General features: G+C 39.7%; 1 protein-coding gene across 4 annotated transcripts in view; it reads left to right on the forward strand.

The window, feature by feature from the left end:
- Window positions 1–409: 409 nt before the first annotated feature.
- RNF157 (ring finger protein 157) overlaps window positions 410–19,930 on the forward strand; it is a 311,334-nt gene continuing 291,813 nt past the window's right edge. For 3 of the 4 annotated variants that reach the window (XM_053709378.1, XM_053709366.1, XM_053709381.1), the window contains exons 1-2: window positions 424–537; window positions 7,685–7,865. In XM_053709378.1, coding sequence (XP_053565353.1) covers window positions 7,760–7,865 — 106 coding nt within the window. In that variant the 5' untranslated portion in view covers window positions 424–537; window positions 7,685–7,759. Of the gene's footprint in view, window positions 538–7,684; window positions 7,866–19,930 lie in introns of all 4 variants that reach the window. The other variant, XM_053709373.1, reaches the window with a different exon arrangement.

The following is a 19,930-nucleotide window of genomic DNA, read 5'->3' on the forward strand; positions in this document are numbered from 1 at the left end:
CTGTAATATCCATGCACTGACCTCCCTGCTGTCTCCTGTAATATCCATGCACTGACCTCTTACTTACGTCCCTGCTGCCTAGCGGCCTCCTTTACTATCCCTATACACAATCACTACACCTCCATCATGCGCTGCAGTCTTCAGTACCACACAAACACACAGGTGTCATTTCACTGTTAGTAACTGGGGCTGTGGAACATTCTCCTCCATTATATACCCAGTGATTCCAGACCAGTTCCGTGACATCCACTCTCTGTTTACGCTTTTTGTCCCCTCGGTCAGTGGTATCTCCCTCTCCTCCTTTTCTATTTACCAGTGGTTCCTCCTCTAGTCCTCAGATGTAGCACGTGGTTCCCTGGTGAAGTAGGTGGTTGCTATGGGGACCTTATCCCCTCCTCTTCTACATACATATTGGTTCGCTGCGTGCCGGGGCGTGGCCCAATGCGCTGTGTTGACGTCACTTGTGCTCTGCTGCAGGAGCCGGTGTAAGGGCAAGGACCGGGGATTACCTGTACTACTGGAACGGTATGCTGCACGGTACGGTACTCATTTGTTGTAACTGGTCCTTGTAGGAAGTGTGTGATAATGCGCGCTGAGTGTTCCCGGCATTGACAGGTCCCAGTATAGTGTGTAGATTGTGTCATTGTGTAGTTACTGCTGTATGTGCTGCAGTGATATATTCCTATATAATGTGTGAATGACTTGTCCTAGTGTAGTGTGTGCAGTGATATGTCCCAGTATAATGTGTGTACAGAAAAGTGTAGCTACTTAGAGGTTCCAATATCCAGGCTACAAGTGTAGAAAGAGTAATGCACACTCGCATATGTAGAGTCTATAGTAACTGGTCCTGTGTAAAAGCTATAATTACAGATATAGAGGCTATACGTACTGATCCCTATATAAAAGCTATTATTACAGATACAGTATAGAGGCTATAGTGACTGGTCCCTATGTAAAAGCTATAATTACAGATATAGAGGCTATACGTACTGACCCCTATATAAAAGCTATTATTACAGATACAATATAGAGGCTATAGTAACTGGTCCTATAAAAAAGCTATTATTACAGATACAGTATAGAGGCTTTAGTAACTGATCCCTATATAAAAGCTATAATTACAGATACAGTATAGAGGCTATAGTGACTGGTCCCTATGTAAAAGCTATAATTACAGATATAGAGGCTATACGTACTGACCCCTATATAAAAGCTATTATTACAGATACAGTATAGAGGCTATAGTGACTGGTCCCTATGTAAAAGCTATAATTACAGATATAGAGGCTATACGTACTGACCCCTATATAAAAGCTATTATTACAGATGCAGTATAGAGGCTATAGTAACTGGTCCTATAAAAAAGCTATAATTACAGATACAGTATAGAGGCTATAGTAACTTATCCTGTGTAAAAGCTATAATTACAGATATAGAGGCTATACGTACTGATCCCTATATAAAAGCTTTTATTACAGATACAGTATAGAGGCCATAGTGATTTGTCCCTATGTAACAGCTATAATTACAGATACAGTATAGAGGCTATAGTGACTGGTACCTATGTAAGATCTATAATTACAGATATAGAGGCTATACGTACTGATCCCTATATAAAAGCTTTTATTACAGATACAGTATAGAGGCCATAGTGATTTGTCCCTATGTAACAGCTATAATTACAGATACAGTATAGAGGCTATAGTGACTGGTACCTATGTAAGATCTATAATTACAGATATAGAGGCTTTAGTAACTGATCCCTACGTAAAAGCTATAATTACAGATACAGTATAGAGGCTATAGTGATTTTTCCCTATGTAAAAGCTATAATTACAGATACAGTATAGAGGCTATAGTGATTTGTCCCTACATAAAAAGCTATAATTACAGATACAGTATAGAGGCTATTGTGACTGGTCCCTCTGTAAAAGCTATAATTACAGATATAGAGGCTTTAGTAACTGATCCCTACGTAAAAGCTATAATTACAGATACAGTATAGAGGCTATAGTGACTGGTCCCTCTGTAAAAGCTATAATTACAGATATAGAGGCTTTAGTAACTGATCCCTACGTAAAAGCTATAATTACAGATACAGTATAGAGGCTATAGTGATTTGTCCCTATGTAAAAGCTATAATTACAGATACAGTATAGAGGCTATTGTGACTGGTCCCTCTGTAAAAGCTATAATTACAGATATAGAGGCTTTAGTAACTGATCCCTACGTAAAAGCTATAATTACAGATACAGTATAGAGGCTATAGTGATTTGTCCCTATGTAAAAGCTATAATTACAGATACAGTATAGAGGCTATAGTAACTGGTCCCTATGTAAAAGCTATAATTACAGATACAGTATAGAGGCTATAGTGACTGGTCCCTATGTAAAAGCTATAATTACAGATATAGAGGATTTCGTAACTGATCCCTATATAAAAGCTATAATTACAGATACAGTATAGAGGCTATAGTGACTGGTCCCTATGTAAAAGCTATAATTACAGATATAGAGGCTTTAGTAACTGATCCCTACGCAAAAGCTATAATTACAGATACAGTATAGAGGCTATAGTGATTGGCCCCTATGTAAAAGCTATAATTACAGGTGTAGAGATTATAGTAACTGATCCCTGTATAAAAGCTATAATTATTGGTGTAGAAATTATAGTAACTTATCCCTGTATAAAAGCTATAAGTATAGGTGTAGAGAGTATAGTAACTGGTTTCTATATAAAAGATATAATTACAGTTGTAGTGGCTATAGTAACTGGTCCCTATATAAAAGCTATAATTATTGGTGTAGAAATTATAGTAACTGATCTCTGTATAAAAGCTATAATTATAGGTGTAGAGAGTATAGTAACTGGTCCCTATATAAAAGCTATAATTACAGTTGTAGTGGCTATAGTAACTGGTTCCTATATAAAAGCTATAATTACAGATGTAGAGAGTATAGTAACTGGTCCCTACATAAAAGCTAAAATTTTAGGTGTAGAGGCTATAGTAACTGGTCCCTATATAAAAGATATAATTACAGATATAGAAGCTATAGTAACTGGTCCCTATATAAAAGCTGTAATTATAGGCTTAGTGGGCATAGTAACTGGTCCCCATTTAAAAGCTATAATTACAGCTGTAGAGAGTGTAATAACTAGTCCCTAAGTAAAAGCTATAATTACAGATGTAGAAAGTATAGTGTAGTGACTTGTTCCTATAGCCTCTACACCTGTCATTGTACCCTCTATATTGTGACTTGTACCTATAGCCTCTATACCTGTCATTGTACCCTCTATATTGTGACTTGTTCCTATAGCCTCTACACCTGTCACTGTACCCTCTATATTGTGGCTTGTACCTATATCCTCTATACCTGATCCCTATATAAAAGGTATAATTACATATGTAGAGAGTATAGTAACTGGTCGCTATATAAAAGCTCTAATTACAGATATAGAGGCTATAGTAACTGATCCCTATATAGGAGGTATAATTACATATGTAGAGAGTATAGTAACTGGTCCCTTTATAAAAGCTATAATTACAGAGGCTATAATAACTGGTCCCTATATAAAAGCTATAATTACAGTTGTAGAGGCTATAGTAACTGGTCCCTATATAAAAGCTATAATTACAGATACAGTATAGAGGCTATAGTGACTGGTCCCTATATATAAGCTATAATTACAGTTATAGAGGCTTTAGTAACTGGTCCCTATATAAAAGCTATAGTTACAGGTGTAGAGAGTATAATAACTGGTCCCTATTTAAAGCTATAATTACAGATATAGAGGCTATAGTAACTGGTCCCTATGTAAAAGCTATAATTACAGGTGTAGAGGCTATAGTAACTGGTCCCTATGTAAAAACTATAATTACAAGTGTAGAGGCTATAGTAACTGGTCCCTATGTAAAAACTATAATTACAAGTGTAGAGGCTATAGTAACTGGTCCCTATGTAAAAGCTTTAATTACAGGTGTAGAGGCAAAAGTAACTGGTCCCTATATAAAAGCTATACTTATAGGTGTAGAAGCTATAGTAACTGGTCCCTATGTAAAAGCTATAATTACAGGTGTGGAGGCTATAGTAACTGGTTCCTATATAAAAGCTATAATTACAGATGTAGAGGCTATAGTAACTGGTCCCTATGTAAAAGCTATAATTGCAGGTGTAGAGTATAGTAGCTGGTCCCTATGTAAAAGCTATAATTACAGGTGCAGAGAGTATAGTAGCTGGTCCCTATGTAAAAGCTATATTTATAGGTGTTGAGAGTATAGTAACTGGTCCCTATGTAAAAGCTAAAATTGGGTACTGATCCCTATGTAAAAGCTATAATTAGTTGTAGAGGCTATAGTAACTGGTCCCTATATAAAAGCTATAATTACCGATACAGTATAGAGGCTATAGTGACTGGTCCCTATATATAAGCTATAATTACAGGTGTAGAGAGTATAATAACTGGTCCCTATTTAAAGCTATAATTACAGATATAGAGGCTATAGTAACTGGTCCCTATATAAAAGCTATCATTACAGATGTAGAGAGGCTATAGTAACTGATTCCTATATAAAAGCTAAAATTACAGATGTAGAGGCTATAGTAACTGGTCCCTATGTAAAAGCTATAATTACAGGTTTAGAGGCTTTAGTAACTGGTCCCTATGTAAAAGCTATAATTACAGGTGTAGAGAGTATAGTAACTGGTCCCTATGTAAAAGCTATAATTACAGGTGTAGAGAGTATAGTAACTGGTCCCTATGTAAAAGCTATAATTACAGGTGCAGAGAGTATAGTAGCTGGTCCCTATATAAAAGCTATACTTACAGATATAGAGGCTATAGTTACTGGTCCCTATATAAAAGCTATATTTATTGGTGTTGAGAGTATAGTAACTGGTCCCTATGTAAAAGCTAAAATTACAGATGTAGAGGCTATAGTAACTGGTCCCTATGTAAAAGCTATAATTACAGGTTTAGAGGCTTTAGTAACTGGTCCCTATGTAAAAGCTATAATTACAGGTGTAGAGAGTATAGTAACTGGTCCCTATGTAAAAGCTATAATTACAGGTGTAGAGAGTATAGTAACTGGTCCCTATGTAAAAGCTATAATTACAGATATAGAGGCTATAGTTACTGGTCCCTATATAAAAGCTATATTTATTGGTGTTGAGAGTATAGTAACTGGTCCCTATGTAAAAGCTAAAATTAGGTACTGATCCCTATGTAAAAGTTATAATTACAGCTGTAGAGGCTATAGTGACTGGTCCCTATATATAAGCTATAATTACAGGTGTAGAGAGTATAATAACTGGTCCCTATTTAAAGCTATAATTACAGATATAGAGGCTATAGTAACTGGTCCCTATATAAAAGCTATCATTACAGATGTAGAGAGGCTATAGTAACTGATTCCTATATAAAAGCTAAAATTACAGATGTAGAGGCTATAGTAACTGGTCCCTATGTAAAAGCTATAATTACAGGTTTAGAGGCTTTAGTAACTGGTCCCTATGTAAAACTATAATTACAGGTGTAGAGAGTATAGTAACTGGTCCCTATGTAAAAGCTATAATTACAGGTGTAGAGAGTATAGTAACTGGTCCCTATGTAAAAGCTATAATTACAGGTGCAGAGAGTATAGTAGCTGGTCCCTATATAAAAGCTATACTTACAGATATAGAGGCTATACTTACTGGTCCCTATATAAAAGCTATATTTATTGGTGTTGAGAGTATAGTAACTGGTCCCTATGTAAAAGCTAAAATTAGGTACTGATCCCTATGTAAACGTTATAATTACAGCTGTAGAGGCTATAGTGACTGGTCCCTATATATAAGCTATAATTACAGTTATAGAGGCTTTAGTAACTGGTCTCTATATAAAAGCTATCATTACAGGTGTAGAGAGTATAATAACTGGTCCCTATTTAAAGCTATAATTACAGATATAGAGGCTATAGTAACTGATTCCTATATAAAAGCTATAATTACAGATATAGAGGCTATAGTAACTGATTCCTATATAAAAGCTATAATTACAGATATAGAGGCTATAGTAACAGATCCCTATATAAAATATATAATAACGGTTCCCTATGTAAAAGCTATAATTACAGATACAGTATAGAGGCTATAGTAACTGGTCCCTATGTAAAATCTATAATTACAGGTGTAGAGAGTATAGTAACTGCTGGTCCTTATGTAAAAGCTATAATTACAGATATAGAGGCTATAGTAACTGGTCCCCATTTAAAAGCTATAATAATAGATATAGAGGCAATAGTAACTAGTCCCTATATAAAAGCTATAATTGCAGATGTCGAGAGTATAGTAACTGGTCCCTATATAAAAACTATAATTATAGACGTAGAGGCAATAGTAACTGGTCCTTATTTAAATGCTGTAATTACAGATGTAGAGTATAGTATAGTGACTTGTTCCTATAGCCTCTACACCAGTTATTTTACCCTCTATATTGTGACTTGTACCTATAGCCTCTATATCTGTCATTGTACCCTCTGTATTGTGACTTGTTCCTATAGTGTCTATACCTCTCATTGTACCCTCTATATTGTGACTTGTTCCTATAGCCTCTAAAATGATAGGTGTAGCGGCACAATATAGAGGATAAAATGACAGGTGTCGCAGCACAATATAGAAGGTACAATTACAAGCATAGAGGCTATAGAAACAAGACCTGAAAATACAAAGTGTATCAGCATCTTTCAGTATAGACTGTGCATTAATGCATAAATGTGCAGGGACAGTGTTAGATCGTTAAGGGACAGTAAAAGTGGTTGCAGTGTACAAGTTAAGAGTTTAGTGACAGTGGTGATTGATCCCATTATAGGGGTATGGTGAGTGCTGTATAGAGGCTGTAATGACAAGCGTAGAACTTGTATTGTCTGCTCCCAGCTTACAAAATGCTTGTTAGTTGATAAGGATGTAGGATAGAAGGGGGGGGGTGGATGTTGCACTGGCCTATCCCTATAGAGAACTTGCATATGGCCGTGGCCTATCCTGATAAAGAGCTTGCATGCCTTTGTGGCCTATCCTGATAAAGAGCTTGCATGCCTTTGTGGCCTATCCTGATAAAGAGCTTGCATGCCTTTGTGGCCTATCCTGATAAAGAGCTTGCATGTCGTTGTGGCCTATCCCGATAAAGAGCTTGCATGTCGTTGTGGCCTATCCAGATAAAGAGCTTGTATGTTGTTGTGGCCTATCCCGATAAAGAGCTTGCATGTCGTCGTGGCCTATCCCGATAAAGAGCTTGCATGTCGTCGTGGCCTATCCCGATAAAGAGCTTGCATGTCGTCGTGGCCTATCCCGATAAAGAGCTTGCATGTCGCCGTGGCCTATCCCGATAAAGAGCTTGCATGTCGCCGTGGCCTATCCCGATAAAGAGCTTGCATGTCGCCGTGGCCTATCCCGATAAAGAGCTTGCATGTCGCCGTGGCCTATCCCGATAAAGAGCTTGCATGTCGCCGTGGCCTATCCCGATAAAGAGCTTGCATGTCGCCGTGGCCTATCCCGATAAAGAGCTTGCATGTCGCCGTGGCCTATCCCGATAAAGAGCTTGCATTTGTCTGTGGCATATCCTCATAGAGAGCTTGCACAGGCATGGCCCATCCCTATTCTGATTGAGCTTACATGTTGGTTAACGGGTACATTTTTTTTCTTTCAGTGGCTGGCAGGTGGGGGTGAACATTGAACACTCAGGCTATGGCAGGAGACTGTTAGTGTGCTTTGACAAAAGTTCATGGTGACCCTAGTGAAGATGGGAGCACTTACAAGCCGGCAGCATGCTGGAGTGGAGGAAGTGGATATGCCCTCCAATGCCATCTACAGATATCCACCCAAATCTGGTGAGTACCATGGAAAAGTGGTACATATCTTTAGCCAGGTTGGGCCATTTATCTTGCACCATGCTATGGGGCATCATAGAAGAAAATGTTTTGGGAGGGTCAGAGTAAGGGACCCTGAGACTGATCACATATAAATCATAGAATAAGTTTGTGATTTGGCACATGCAGACCACTTAATATAAAGGCAATACATTAGTTCTAAGTTGCACAGTCGGGCAACTCCAGCAAAAAAAAAAAAAAAAAAAGTATTTCATGCATGTTTCAAGAGTGTAAAGAAAGGGAGGTTGCACCTATAGTGTAGATCAGCCGGTTGACACATTTATTTAAAGAGATGATGATAAACTTTTTCCCCTTTTGTATAACCAGATCAGAAATGTTAGCGATATTTTAGATGGAGTTTAATTAATCAGTTTTAATGAAGATTTGATGTAACTTTCTATTTAATGTAGCGCTGAAATTCAAATACCCCACGCTCTGGCACTTCAAAACTAATTTTTTTTTGTGAGCTAACTGTTTGAACTGTTCTCCAATTGGCACTCTTGCTACAAAAAAAAAATTGGGCGAGTGCCGTATGGCTAGAGTGACGATTGGAGAACAGTTTAAACTGTTGGCTTACAAAATATTTTTTTTATTTCTTTCGTAAAATGATGGTCCACAGTCCTCCATAAGATATGGGATATATTTACCGCCACTAGGAGGTGGTCAAGAACACATAACAGATCTTAAAATCCCTCACACCTTTCATCTCTGTCTTAGTTTTGTTATTGGCTACTTGCTTATGGACTACAAATTGGGAGCTCAGACCTATGTGAGAACCAGAGTCTCTGGGGAGTATCATTTACAAAAAACTAAAAGACTCTTCACAGCAGCTGAATGATACAGGGACACAGGAATACCCTGTTATGTGCACGGCATTTCCTTAACAGGACTTCAGCCATAACTACCCTGAGGCGTTGCAGGGACTTGTCCCTAGCCTCCCACTGAGAGACTCTGGTATTTCCTACTGCAATCCTCTGCCGTACTCTTTACCTGCACTGGATGGGCTCTCTACTGGTTACTGCTGCAGCTGCAATGACATAGATGACATGCCTGGTAAGCCAGTGGAGGGGTGCTGCGTGAGGCTATATGTAGTTACTCTGACACAGGTACAGCATAGCCAGGGGACATAACCTGCTCTCCTCATGACACAATTTTTTCTCCATATCAGGTTCCTAACGGTCCTATCATCATTTGGGACACTTTCAGGGAAGCCTCTGACCATTTACAGCCCTATGGCAGCTTTAGGGGTATTTTTTTGGGCACTTTTAAATTTATGGTGTGTGTCCCTTTAATAGAAGCGCCAATTACTTAGTCCAAGATGTGGTTTAGTAGTGGTGGCTCCGGTTAGGCTAGGGGACCAATGTTTTGACATGTTCAAGGGGATATTATGCTTGGTGTACAACTCCTTTATTAAAATTAACCAAAAGTGTTTTTTACAATAATATATGAACACCGGCTTTTCATACACCGGTAGCTCTGCCCCATCAGTGTTCCCAGGCTTTTTTTCTTTCAATCTGGGGCCTTAGCAAATGGATTTTTACTACAACAGTTTGGGCCAGATTCTAAACCTATTTTCAGTGCCTACCAGTCCCAGGAAGTGATGTGTGTGTATATATATATATATTATATAGGAGGCTGTAGTAGTTTGTACACTGTGTGATAATTGTAGTGTCTGAGGGAGTGTAAACTTAGTGTAGAGGGCTCTCTACCAGGTATTATCTGTACTAATACTTGTATACAGTGTCTTTTGCATACTTTATTTTAAATGAAATCTGGAAAAAAATGTCTCTGTCCCCACTGATATTTCAAATGAGGAGTCCAATATCCTCTATCTACATATACTTGTTTATTTTACAAATATGTATCTGTAGGCCAGGTCGCTCAAATCTGTGTATACCTCATATTTCCTTCTTAATACAGGGAGAGTCCACAGCTGCATTCCTTACTTGTGGGAAATGCTGAACCTGGCCACCAGGAAGAGGCAAAGACAAACCAGCCAAAGGCTTAAATACCTCCCCCACTTCCCTCATCCCCCCAGTTATTCTTTGCCTTTTCGTCATAGGAGGTTGGTAGAGAAGTGTCAGAAGATTTCGGAGTAGTTCCTTAGGAAGGGTATCTACCTTTCGATATTGGACTGGAGTTTTAAGTAGTCTTGTCAGCCTCTCAGTGAGAGCATTGATGAAAGTTAGAGTATCAACAGCTCCTAAGCAATCAGCGTTGACGAGTTTCACTGCCTGTTTTTCTTCACTCAAGTCCATGTCAGAAGTGTAGCTACAGTCTCACACTTGAAGGACCGTGTTTCTGTTCCACGGCATAGATTCCGGTAAGATCGTTTCATTTTTTACACATATGTTAATGCTAGAAGACAGGGTCTCAGTGGGACTCCTTTTATCTTTATGGAATTAAGGGTTAATATCTCCTGAGGGGGATTGTTGAACAGTGGGTTGTTAATCATATTTGTTTGTGATTTATGCTGCGTATATGTGTGAGGTGTTTTAGGCTCATAGGCTGATATGGAACGTACAGGTTGCTCCTTTTACTTTGAGAGCTGCACAATTTTTATTAAGCTTGGCGCGCTTTTCCTTTAGCAGGGACGGTCCTGCATTGCGCACCGTGTGACCTGGAGTGGTCACGGTATCCATTTCCTATTCCTGACCGCGTGACTATAGAGAGGAGCTAGTTTCTCTACACTGTCTGGGTCATAGGAGGTGGTGAGTGCCCCAGCCATTGGGGGTATAGGTGCCTGTTGTTTTTTATTTGACTTATCTAAAAGTTACCTAGTTGTGGAGGATTCTGATGTTTTAGAGGATGAGTCCTCTACGACTGAATTCGATACCTGTGTATATTGTGAGGAGGCACGGGTAATCCAGCCCTCTCAATTACGTTCTATATGCTGCAACAGGGTGTTTTCATCAACCGATGTTGAGATGTTGGATGCCGCTGAGCCTTCCGCCTCTGAGGACTATTCGTCCCGTGAGGTGTGTCCCCCTATATTCATCTGTTCCTAGACGTGCAGCTTCCCCTTACCCCACTAATCCTCCACCTGGAAGGGGGCTTTTTCCACCAGACGTTACTGCGCAGTTCCGTAAGGATGTCTGCAGCCTTAGCCGTTTTGCCTCGTACAGCTACGCGCAAACGAAGGGTTAATCCATGCACTCCTGCCCAGGGAGCATTGTGTAAATTGACAGTTGTATCCGATCAGTCATTTGAGGATGCGGTTCTCTCTGAGGCTTCAGAGTACGGACCTTCTGGGTCGGAGTCTGCTGCTTCAATTCTTCCGACAGAGGAGGATTTCGCCTTTAGATTTAAGGTAGCACGCCTGCGCTTCCTTCTAAGAGAGAGGTTTTGTCGATATTAGAGATTCCTAGTACTGATGCAGTCAAATCTCAGAGCTCTAAATCAGAGGGCGAAATGGATTAAAAAGGTTAGAGAAGGATGCAGATCCTCTTTCCTTTCATATATATCCTTTGTTAAGATTCCCGGTTCCGGGCTCTATGGGGGGTTGTGTTGCCCATCCCTACATGGCTATGGTTTTTTTTTTTTGGTGCACTTGCCCATCATCTTACTATTCCATTTTAAGGATAGTTTATCTTAGAGCTCTTGGTTATAATAGAACTTTTTTTATGAAGATGTTTTATCACGAGGGATTATGTACTGACAAATTGGGTTGTCGTAGTTTTCTGGAGACTTCCTATTGAAGCATCTGTGTTTTGATTCGAGGGGATGGTTACCTCGATATTTGATTAAAAGAATTAAGGCTTTGGAGCTTATAATTCTTTTGTCTGTGTTTTTCGCAGATTACTTGTATCACTCTGTAAAATATGACTTCTGAAGCTAATCTTTCCTTCTGCTTGAGTGAAAGATTTTATTTGGTTCCGCTATTCCACGGGTTTTACTGTTTGATGAGAAAGCAAATCTGTGAGACAAATTTATTTTATTATTAGTCCGGCTAATGCCCAGCGTCAGAGACCTTCGCTAAGCCGGAACAATCAGTGTTTTTTGGTTGCAGTCTCAGTCCTGGATTAAGTCCAAGCAGAGCAGAGGCCCACCCAATCTAGATTGGCAAAAAGGGCCAGTTCCAGGTCCTATCTTGGATCACGTTAGGGGATAGTCTATCGCTCTTTCAGTCGCTTGGTTCAGGGACGTACCCGTCCATGGGTCTTAGAGGTCATAGCTAGGCTTCAAGTCTCAGCCTTCCAGGGCAGTCTCCTTCTTTCGATCCTGTCTTCCTGACAGAGAGAGGGGTGCTATTTCTTTCGGGTTTTTGTTCTCCTTTGGAGTCTTTTTCCCGGTGTCTTTCACGGAGTGAGGTTTTAAAATATCATTCAAACCGTTCCTCCCGCCTTTTTGGGATCCTAAGGCTTATCTTGTCTCCTCGTTCTGGAGGGAGACGATAGGGTCCACTCTACCCTTGGTACGGGAAGAACAGTGCAGGTCCACTGTTGGGGGAAAGGTATCATACCTTTTTTCTTTCCTCCTCAGGGAACATTTCCAGTTCCTATAGTTGACGTTTCTGGACCAGCATTTCCAGTACATTGCTCCTCCGTTTTGGTCTCGAAACCTTTTAGGAATAGACTGATTCTTTAGCAGTTGCCAGAATCCAGATCTAGCAGTTGATTCTCTTGTTTAGACGATTCTGATTCAATCGTCAATGTCTCGTCTGATAGAAGGACATTAAGGATTTTATCTGTCTTCCTCGATCCTGAGAGTTGGAAGAAATCTAGACCAGAGTTCTCTGGTGTTAGGCACCAGGGTGGGATTACTGGATGCTATTTTTGTCTGCATAGTCTTTTCTATCGGACTTGTGAAGTTCTGAGTTAACTTCATTAGGTCGTGCCCTCCAGACCTCCTTCAGTCCATCGCTGGCTCTGCATTTTGGTGGTAATGATGGTCATGTGGTCCATCTTGGACTTCATTCCTTTTGCCAGGTTTCATCTCGGCAGAAGCTCGGTGTATGCTGAGGATTTGGAGTGGCACTGGTTTCTAATCTGTTTTAACAGATTTACCTGGACTACTAGTTGAGAGAATCGCTCTCTAGGGTCTTTGTCCAGATCTCTTGTCCTGAGGGACTTTGTCTTGATTCGCCCGAGGCATTTTTTGACTTTGGTTGCAAGCCTGTCAAGATGGCGACATAGAGCATGGGATCCGTGATTTTAGGAGGTTTCCCTCCCGATTACTTTTTGGATCTTCAGGCAATTTTTTGGCTATGAATGTTCCAGTTTATAGATTCTAGTCTGTCCTACTCTCGGGGGCTTGGAGCTCCATCTGAGGGGAACGAGATGTTCCCTAGTAATGAGGGTAGTTTCTCGGGTCTGGTAGTGGGTGGAGGCTATCAGCGATCCACTCTCCGGGGTTGGTCATCCGGTTTGGATGTTCTTTAGAGACATTCCCCTTATCTGGGGATAAGTTCTTCATCCAAGGGGTTTTCGGATATTTTACGATGGAAGGGGACGCCGGATGAAAATCTTAGGACGTCCTATTTCATCATCTAGTTACCCACAGTTGGGTTGTGGTTCGGGATCCTCAGGCGGAGCTAATGGATGCATTTGCGGGTCCTTGGAGGTTCAATACAAATTTTCCTTTTTTCTGTCTTTTCACTCCTTCCTCGAATGGTGGCTCGAACCTAGCAGGAGCAGACGTCAGTGATTCTGCTTGCTCCGTCACGACCGTGAGAATCGTGGCTCGCATTTTTTTAGTGGGGACGTCGTTTTCCCCTCCATGAGGGTTACCTTGTTGCAGGGCTGTGCTGGTTTAGGGCCCCTTTTTCTTCATCAGATCTTAATTCTATGAGGCAGACTGCGTAGGAATTGCGCTTGGTCTTAGCCAGGAGAGGGTTTCTGAGAGGTAAGGTCCTCTACTTCAAGCACGTAAGCTAGTCCCTCGTCATCTATCTTGCAGGGTGGAGGACCTCTTTCTTCTGTGAAGACCGAGGTTTGTCCTGGCACTCTATCAAGTCTGCCAGGATTCTTTCCTTCCTCCAGGATGGTCTGGAAAAGGACCTCTTAGTTTTTTCCTTGTTGTGACAGTTTTGGTCCTGTCTGTCCCAATCCGGAAGCTCAGCGAGCGGTTGTCCCCAAACTAAGTAAGTGTAAGCATAATTCTGGGGATTCACCTCAGTCTCCTGAGGTAAATGTGCAAAATATTTCTTATGCTGATAACCTATAGGTTCAGATTTGAGAACATACTATATGCAGATGTTTTTTGCCAGGACCTTTAGGCAGCTGTACAGCACAGCAGATTCTTATGTGATCTACACTGTACCCAATTTACATTAATATGTGCAATGTTTATATTGTACTGAACATAATGACATTTGGTGCTATTACCATTTATTATAACTATCTGCACTATTAATACTTATTTATAAGTCAATTAAGCATTGTACACCCACCATTGCCAGGAGATGTAAACATTTTTAGTTTTTTTTGTCAATCAGCATTTTATATATTGTTGTACATTTCATGCTCTTTAAAAAATTATTTGCAGTAATGTACATCATGCAGATTCTGTACACTATTGGTAAATACAAATTGCTAAGAGCCATCTATGTGCATTGCATGTTTAGCAGCACAAATTATCATTTTTACATAGATAGAACTCCTGTTTCTGTAGATATGCAAGATATTATATTTATATATATATATATATATATATATATATATATACACTAAATTATTGGGGAGTAGGATAATATGTATTATACGATTTATGCATAGGTGCAGACCCTGTTACACACATAGATTCACTATAACAATAGAGAGAAACACGAAAAGGACACAGTAGTGTCCTTTCCAATGAAAGACAGGGATTTCAGCACTCCAAAAAATAATTATTTATAAGAAAATTAGATAAATATCTGAGTCTGTATATTTAATATTTAAGAGATAAGTGCTCTCCACTGCAGCGTGAACTAGTCAACGGCCGGGTCCCCTAAATCAAACCACAAACATAGAGATAATTAAAGAATGGTTAACTGCAAGGAAAACAGAAACAGAGGCGCCACATGTGTAGATCAATCAAAACTGACAAAATCCAAGCAAGATGAGATACAGGATACTCACAAACGTGAAGGCACTCTCTTGTGCCTGTAGGGGCAGGCTGGTATTTAACAGCAAACCAGCTGGCTGTACCAAGGGATCCCCGTCAGGATATCCGATAGTTGTGGTGGATCTCACAACAGCAACCCTTAACTAGGTTACTTCCAGCAAAAAGGAAAATATGTCCAGAGGGGAGGAAGGCTAAACAGCTGGTTTTGCTGTTAAATACCAGCCTGCCCCTACAGGCACAAGAGAGTCTGTTTTCCTTGCAGTTAACCATTCTTTGAAGATACACCATCGTTTGGGTGAAGACCGAGAGCTGCCTTATCTATCTATTTCTGGACTCATTTGAACTTTTCCATTTGACCATTTGATACGTCTGTATATATATATTTTAACCATTTTTTAATATATATTTTTTATTATTATTATTTTTTAATTATTATTGCTTTTTATAATTTTTAGATTTATAATTCTATTCACATATATGGTATTACCAGGGGCATATTGATTGTATTACCATTCCAGTACTTTACTCTGCCCCTAGTTATTAGCGCCTCCTATAGGGGATTTGTGGTATTACATCAGTATCACAAATATCCCTGATAATATATAGAGATAATTAATAAATGTTATTATAAGTGCAAATAAATTTAAATATAAAGTGTTTCAAGTGTTAAAAAAGACACACAGTTAAAGCTGGCCAGCTCACAACAGTTGCTCACGATGCAGGTTATTAACCTTAGATAGAGGCAATAAAAGTTATTAAGCAACACCCCTACCAGTGGGTAGCCCTGTGATTACACAGGAATCTGCTACCATGGATAGAAATGGGGATCCATGCAAAATAACTAAAGAACATCAGAATAGTATTGGCAACACCTCTCTCAGAGGATAACCCAAACTAATTTGGAAAATTTGTTATCATGAGAAAACCACCTGAGGATCTATGCCTTATACTTAGAATTATGCAAAGATAGTACATGTGAAAAATCAGTTACATGTTAAAACCTTTTACACTTTCGTATTAATAAACAACACCCCTACCAGAGGGTAGCACCAATATAGTAAAAAGGTACCAGCTACCGTGGTAAAGCTTTGGGGATCTATGTTCATGGAATACTACTTGTGTAATCACAGCAAATATGAACCATTTATATCATATGTATCAGGCATGCAAAGATAAACATTTGAACTCTTATGATATAGAGTTACTCATTTCCCATTGCAACATATATTGAAACTGTTGCAAATAGAGTTCATTCTATTTCTTTATTTCCCAGAAGGTGCATTCCATTTGAAAAAATACTTAGACTCAATAGTCCGGAAATACATTACACGTAGCCTTTGGGAGACAAACTCCTTCTCCGTTATGTCCTCATATAGTGGCTTGATCCGGGTATAGAGCCTGCTTCTTATTGCGGTTCCAAAGCTGTGTTTACAACCTGCACGGTTCCAAAGCTGTGTTTGCAACTTGCGTCGAACAACAAATTAGGACCTGGTTCCCAGCTGTGCAGAATGATGTACCACGCCAACGGCCGTTTCACCCCCCACGTGACTCAAATGTCATTGGGGCTTTCTCAGGGTACTGTACAACCTGGTGGCCTGAATACCACGCCAGACTTCAAGAATCTTCTGTGACCCAAATCTAATGTGCTACATAACTTGAGTATAGTTTGAGGGGGGCAATGTGGCTCTGTGTTTGGGCTGTGCTGTACCACTCCCTTCATCGGGTGAGGTTTGCATAGTTCTCACAGAACTGTGAATTGGGATCTTTCAGGTTCCATATTCTACAGTGGAAGCCTGGCCAACCCTTATGAGTTACTCTATCTCTTGCACTGAATACCATAACTAATTTAGGTTATGGGGGTCTGAAAATCTATTATATTATGGGACACCCTGTAAACTATATACATATGTCTGTACACCTAGTAGAGTACAATCTTACATGGTGTTTGTGTACTTACCTCAATAGGATTCAGATCCTAGGGAAATATATATACACTTTGCGTAGCTATGCAAAGGAGGTCTGTCATGCAATTACAGAATGTTGAAAAGATAGGTCTTGTGAGCATCATATTAAATGACCACTTCCCTCAGTATGTATCCACGTTACCAGATTGGTTGCCATTAAATTTGGCTAGCCATTTAACTGCATAAAACCTTAAAGACAATTGTATTGTCACTATTAGCACTATGTTATAGCCCAGTTATGTTTTTAATTGTTAACTTTTAATTTTATTTTTAATTTTTGTTATTTCACTACTAGGATTAATAATCCAGGGTGGTAACTGTTCTGTTTCACTCTATAGTGCAAAGAAGTCTTACATATCCAAATACACTGTATGGGTTCCCAGTGGCGTAGCGTGGGGGGGGCCACAGGGGCGGTTGCCCCGGGCGCAAAATTATGGGGGGCGCAAAAGCCTCCACCAGACAGTAGACTGTTGTGACAGTCCCAGACTCCAGCGGCGATTTTAGCAACCCTGCTGTTCTGTCTTGAGTCACTCTCAGTCTCAATCAATGCAAGTGTGAACTTCCATTGTTTGTCACTTTGTCAGTGTCGTCTGAGTCGTCACAGTCTGTGAGTCTCAGTCTGTGCCGCCGGCTGTGAGTCTCAGTCTGTGCCGCCGGCGCCTCCTGTAAGTGTGTGTAAATGTAATCTACTGTTTATCCGACTCTACAGTTTACACCACTAGCACGGCGCAGGCGGGTCCTAACTCCTCCCACTCCCAGCGCGCAGGTCAGGAGGGACTGAGGGAGCAATAAGTGGGGGAAGAGCCTGAGCCTGAGGACTGTCTCTAGCGCGTCGTGCCTGGTGCCTGCCCTTCCCGTGACTGTATATTGAAGCCTGGACCGGTAAGTAATTTGGGGAGGAGAGGAAAGGGATGTCGGTTGTGGCAGCGGCTTAGCCTTAGTGGCTATATATTTCTTGACTACAAATTGTCAGGACTCAGAGGACTGAGAGGAATGTTAACTGTTGGGAGGCTGGGGTGTAAAGGTGAGGCCTTGGGCCTGGGTAGGAATAATCTGTCTGTAATCCTGTGCTGCTGAGCTCTGCTCCTGCTCCTCTCATCAGTCTGGATGCAGTTTGGCTGCAGTTACGTCTCAGGCTGGCCGCTGTGAGTTTCCATAAAAGTCCTGCTCTCAGGTCATCAGGTCATCTACCGCATGCTACCCCCTGCATGAGAAACCACTTCATTCCTGGGCTCTAGATTGTGTGTGAGAAGGGGGTGATACACTTGTGCATTTGCATTAGAGAGGAAATACAGATACATGGCTTACAGCAATGTCTATCTGCAGCAATATATCAATAAGTTAGAAATACTCAGCAGTGAAAGATAAAAGAGCCAATGACTTAGCAAAAGGTAACATTTTCTGAACTTTTGGGATTTTTTTCAAAACAGACAGCATCTTGCTTCAAATAGGATGTACATAATGCCAGCAAAGTTAGTTGTACATCATCAAATGTCATTTACAACTGTATTTTATACCAAGGTAGCAATAAAAGGGGTATGGAACCATTAATGTTTTTTGCATATAAAATATTTTTACAAATAATTGCAGTTTAAAAAAAAAAAGTTAGCTTAAAGGGACATAACAGTGCTATATCATTTCATTACACTATTTCATGTTTCTGTGTTTAAGCCCTACAAAGGGGTTAAACACATGGTTAACTATGAGCTCAACCCCTGTATGAACAATAATAGTTATATGGAATGTGCACAAAAAATATCCTTTACCATCTATAAAGTTTTACTTTTGTATGAAAAATCTTAGCACTGTATCTTTACTACTCTTCTTTGATATTGACCTTTAAATTTCCTGCAGATCAGTTGGAACCCTCAGGGAAAAAAAAAAAAGTTTAATGAATATTGGAAATTGTAACAAGTTTAATTTGTTTTATATGTAATTAAAACAAAAACCTGTCTCCTAAGTTGTTGAGCTGGCTCCTAGATTCAAAGCAAATTTGCCAATCCCTACTGTACTGGTGCTAATGGGTTAGGGGGCGCAATTCTTACCTTGCCCTGGGCGCTGACAACCCACGCTACGCCACTAGGTTCCCCTTTAATGGGAGCACAGCTAGTACACTGGATGAGACTCATTCCACTGAAGCACTATTAACAATATGGGTGTCCATGACAGCGGTTGCCATGATAACAGAATAACAATTGTTTACCTGTTAACATTTACCACAGTATAATCGTTAGTTACACACATTTATTTGATCTTCGACTGTTATAATTCACAGCATAGATTTGGCTATAGTTATGTTTGATGACAATTTGTTTCACTATTGATATAACTATGTTGGCGAAAACCGGAAGTGACGTCATTGAACTTCCGGTTTCGGCACTAACCATTGAACGCAATTTGCGTTCCACTGTCAAATCTTTTGGCGCACTTTTGGAGTAATGAGGTTTGTGTTTGTTCACTTCTTTGTAAACACTATAAAAGACTTGTTTTATTGCACTATTGTATGCTGATGAAGGGGTGTTAAACCCCGAAAACGTTCCACATTAAAATTATTGAAAAGACCTGTGAGTGCATCTCTTGTTACTCTATGGAATTATATCCTTGCACCCAGGCTGCTGACCAATGCTGGGTTACACTGGTATTTGTTTAGTGTGTGTGTGTGTATATATATATATATATAACTGTACAAGTGTATTCTATAGTGTATACCCTCTAGGGTTATAACTTTCATGCATTGTACTCTGCATGTTTATTACAAAATGAAGTTCTGCAGGATTGATCCATATTTTAATACAACATTTGAGATCATTTAGAGATAAGATCTATTGGTATCTCTTGTATACCTATGTTATGTGCAATATAAATAAATATACACACACACGGGATACTGAACATTGATCATGAATATTTTCATTTACAGTGGAGATCCTTTATAGATACGGTTCATTGGTATCTTTTATATCTATTGTATGGGTAATTTATATGTATGCACATCTATTTATACATGCAGACACT

Source organism: Bombina bombina, chromosome 1, assembly GCF_027579735.1.
Source record: "Bombina bombina isolate aBomBom1 chromosome 1, aBomBom1.pri, whole genome shotgun sequence".
NCBI classification, from domain to species: Eukaryota; Metazoa; Chordata; class Amphibia; order Anura; family Bombinatoridae; genus Bombina; species Bombina bombina.